This window comes from Heterodontus francisci, chromosome 48, assembly GCF_036365525.1.
Source record: "Heterodontus francisci isolate sHetFra1 chromosome 48, sHetFra1.hap1, whole genome shotgun sequence".
NCBI classification, from domain to species: Eukaryota; Metazoa; Chordata; class Chondrichthyes; order Heterodontiformes; family Heterodontidae; genus Heterodontus; species Heterodontus francisci.
Window position 1 is genome coordinate 11,031,080 of NC_090418.1, and position 4,534 is coordinate 11,035,613.

At 45.6% G+C, this 4,534-nt stretch overlaps 1 protein-coding gene across 1 annotated transcript; it reads left to right on the forward strand.

Annotated features, from left to right (window-relative positions):
* Window positions 1-4,534, forward strand: LOC137357459 (zona pellucida sperm-binding protein 3-like). The gene is made up of 11 exons (XM_068023805.1): window positions 1-161; window positions 241-466; window positions 1,701-2,021; window positions 2,968-3,083; window positions 3,172-3,275; window positions 3,367-3,544; window positions 3,633-3,759; window positions 3,838-3,926; window positions 4,007-4,115; window positions 4,202-4,334; window positions 4,413-4,534. The coding sequence occupies exons 1-11, from the start codon at window positions 1-3 to the stop codon at window positions 4,532-4,534; spliced, it is 1,686 nt and encodes a 561-aa protein (XP_067879906.1).

The window sequence follows — 4,534 nt, forward strand, 5'->3', positions numbered from 1 at the left end:
ATGACCTCGTTGGAAGTATCCAATACAGAATTGCTCCCATTGGAGGAGAATCAAACATCGGAGACAGTGCGGATAAAAACCACGAGGTGGATTCCTAGCAGCGGGGTTCTGCGTTACGAGGAAAGTCGGGAGAGACTTGGGCTTTCCGACCTGTCTAAGAGGTGATCTTATGGACCAACAAAAGGTAGTAAATAATAGGGAGAAACTTTAACTGGTTTGAAATAAACTCTAAGGCCTCAGAATTGGGCTCCATCATGACGTCAGTGCCGGACTGACAGAAGCCCTGAAGGGAAATAATGGCGGATACGGGGAAAGAGCCAGGGAATGGGACTTACTGGATTGCACTTCGGAAGAGCCGGCACAGACTCGTGCTGAACTATCCTATGATTTCATAGACTATCCCAGCACAGAAGGAGGTCATTGTGCGACAGAGGCTGAAAATCCACAGTGCGTCTTAAATGCCAAAGTACTGAGATGCACCCTCTCAAAATCATAATGCTTTCCTGTAGGAAACAAATGGAAAACAACAATCCAGTCCAAGACTTCAAAGTTACAGCCTGATCCTTTGTGGAGTATCCTAGAATCATACAATTATAGAATCTTACCCTACAGATGGAGGCCATTCGGCCCATCGTGCCTGTGCTGACTCTTTAAAAGAGTTCTCCAATTTCGTCCCACATCCCAGCATTTTCCCCATAACCCTGTAAATTAGTTCTCTTCATGTACCTGCCCAATTGCCTTTTGATAGTTCCAATGGAATCAGATTGTACCATCCTTTCAGATCATCTGTTCCAGATCAGAACAAGCCTCCGGAGGCAGGAGTTTCTCTTCATTACCTTTCGAGTTCTTTAGCCAATTATTTGAAATCGGTGTCCTCTGGTGACCCACCCACTTCCCAGAGGGAGCGGTTTCTCCCTACTTGCTCTATCAAAGCCCCTCACGATGTTGGACACCTCGATTTAAATCTCCCCTTAACCTTCTCTGCTCTAAGGAGACCAATCCCAGTTTCTCCAGTCTCTCCACATTACTGATTCCCTCATTCCTGGTATCATCCTGAAACTCTGACCCCTCTCCAAGGCTTTGACATCCTTCCTAAAGTACGGTGCCCAGAATTGGACACAATGCTCCAACTGAGGCTTAACCAGAGAGTTGTTTGAAAAAAAGAAAGTCTTGCATTCATATAGCACCTTTCACGAGCACAGGACATCCCAAAGCGCTTTATAGCCAATAAAACAACTTTTGAAGTGTAGTCGCTGTTGTAATGGAGGAAACATGGCAGCCAATTTGTGCACAGCAAGATCCCACAATCAGGAATGTGACATTGGCCAGATAATTCTAGATTATTGTATGAATAGTTTCCATCAAAATGAGCAATCGTGGAGCTGATTTGTGTCAGGTGACATGGGGAAACTCAGAGTCACTCCTATTGGTCTAAATAAAATAGGCCCGCCTGGCAATGAATCCATGGGTTCTGCCATTGGGTGTAAATTGTGGAGATTGGGGCTGGTTAATTGGCTCAATGTTGCTGCTTCTGGGATCATTGGTGTCAGGTGACTGCAGGTTGTGTGTATAAAAGGAGCTGGTTGGTGGATGAAGCGATGGTTGAGTTGTTTGGTATCATGGGGGATTTTGTAATGAGGGGTTTGTTCCCAGTGCTGGTGTTATTTGGAATTGTCTGTTGCTCTGATACTTGGCAACAGTTTCGAGACCAGAGGTTTCCATGGAGAAGAGTGAAAGCCACCCCTGTGCCTCAGAGAGTCCCTCCAACTGGGTCTCCCTTTGGTTCCCGTTTCCATGTGTCTGAGGGTCGAAGTGTGTCTCCACTGCAGACTGTGATGGTGCAGTGTGGAGAGCAGAACCTGCTGGTCAGGGTCCAGATGGATTTATTTGGAACCAGGCACCTGATTAAAGCTGCTGACCTGACCCTGGGGACAGCAGGTTGTCGGCCGACCAGGATCTACTCTCAGAACCACACTGTCCTCTTTGACTATGGGCTCCATGAGTGTGGCAGCAGATTACAGGTAATGAGTCCTTGACTCTTGCTCTAAGCTGGGTGTGTAGATTGTTGCTAACTCTTCATTCCAATACATTGTGAAATGTCATTGAGTTGTCTGTCTCCTGCATTATCAAACTTCAATCTTGTTAGTTGTGTATTGTACTTTTGTTTTATCCAGTCTCTCCTTCTTTCCCACCTTGTATTATCAGCCCAATTGGTTTTGAACCTTCTCTTTGGTCTCTTCAAGCTTTCCTGTTTTTCTTATCCTCATTAATGAGTCTTTTCAGTTCTACTGCCCCTCATTAAACTGAACTTGAATCTTCAGTTTCAGTCCAGTTTTATTTAATCTGGTTGACTCTTCAATGAACGGAATGAAAAATTAGATTTGATGCCACATTTCCTGCTTTCCCTGTAACTGGATTACGTGCAGCCCTGCTTCAAGACTGGTTTATTTCTGAGCTCTAAATTGCTGTAACTTGTGGCTGTTAAGGGAATGGCCCAAAAGGACAGCTTCACTTTTATTTTGTTTAGTTCGTGTGCTCACAGTCTCTCCTTTTTACTTGTGTTAATTCTCCAGAGCAACATGCTGTACAGCCCCTCTAGCTGCTTTTAAGATTGTGCTTAAACTTCTCCTCAAATTCCATGTCCTCATCTCATTCTGATTCATTTTATGCCCAAAAAGATATCCATCCATCTTGAATATCATCCATGAGGATTTGTCTGTCTCGGGTAGAGAATTCCAAAGATTCATGGTTTTTTGAATGAAGCTTTTTTTAATCACGGCAACTGCAAGTGACCCTGTATCTGAGTCTACACTTCTTAACTTTACTAGTCAGTTGGGGAACTGACTCAGCACTACCCTGTCAAGCCCACTAAGAACTGTTTTGTTAGGATCACTTCATTCTTAACTCCTGTACAGAGTATTTTCCTTTTTTGGTCTGATCTCCCTGCTTCAATATGATGTCTTTCAGATGGCTGGAGATTTCCTGGTCTACACCACCCACCTGAACCACACCCCCCAGTATCATGGATCTGTCATTGTGAGAACAAATGGAGCTGTCGTTCCCATCGAGTGTCATTATTTTAGGTCATAGATGAGTGATTTTTATTAATGAATTTTCAGTCCAATGCAAGTTCTCTGAAGTTGTCCTAAAATGACTCTCCTGTCCTTCCAGGAAGGGGAATGTGAGCAGTAACCCCATCAAGCCCACCTGGATCCCATTCAGCTCCACCAAGTCTGGAGAAGGGCATCTGTCATTCTCTCTGCGCCTAATGAATGGTATGTGATGGGTGGATGGGGAGTGATTTCCTGTACTCACCCACTGGGAGTTGTACCCACTGTCTCCAACCCTTGTCCTCTTGTACTTCAGATGACTGGCTTACAGAGCGCACCTCGACTGTCTACTACCTGGGTGACCTCATTCACATTGAGGCCTCTGTTTCAATGACCAACCACATGCCCCTGAAGCTCTACATTGACCACTGTGTAGCTACATTGAGCCCAGACAAGGATTCCTCCCAGAGATACAGCATCATTGACTATAATGGGTAAGGAGCTCTCTGCTTTCTCCAGTTGGTCCCATCTCAATGGCTTCACTTGATTCAATTCATGTCCCTTTTTTGAATCTTTCTCCAGTTGCCTCCTGGACAGCAAAGCTGAGGACTCCTTTTCAACCTTCGTGTTGCCAAGAGACGAGCGTGAGCTGGACAAGCTCCGGTTTGACCTGGATGCTTTCCGCTTCTTTGGAGATGACCGTTCCTTGGTAAGAGGAATCTGATCATTGGGTCCTCCATGTTTGGAGGGAGTGACTAAATGACTTGTGTTGAAATTTATCCCTCAGATTTTCATCACCTGTCACCTGAAAGTTGCTGCAGTGGATCGGAGAGATTCCATGAACAAAGCTTGTACTTTCCAGAAGATGCAGAATGTGTAAGTTCCCTTTTCTCTCCTGAGGGATGTTGTATGGAAAGGTGATGGACAACCTGGTTGAGCAACTTTCTCTTGTTTAGCTGGACCCCATTGGAGGAATCCAACAATGACATTTGTGCCTGTTGCCATGTGGGTAACTGTGGTGCCACAAGGGAGTTCCGATTTCTTTCCAGAGGAAGGAGGGATCTTGTACCTGAAGCTGGTAGGACATTGATCCTCTAGATGTGGGAGGTCTCCCTTTACCCCCTCTAACTGGCATGTTTGATATTGCAGAGAGTGAAGCTGGATTGAAGTGGGAGGGTGAGGCCTCACTTGGACCCCTGCTCATTCTGGATACTGAGGTGACTGACCTGGCAACGGAGTCCTTGAATGAGGTTGAGCGAAGGCTGCAGGCGAGGTCTCCAGGTGGTGAGTTGGCTGACTGCTAGTTTCCATTTTTCCTTCAGTGTTTCCTTCACTAACCATTGGTTTCTCATTGCTTTGTAGGTGTGAAGTCTGAGGTGGTCCTGATTGTGGCCCTGACTGTGACAGCTGTCTGTCTGATCTCTGCTTCATTGATTGCTTTGTTCCTGTACAGGAAACGCAAGCAAACTCCAGTTCTCCAATGA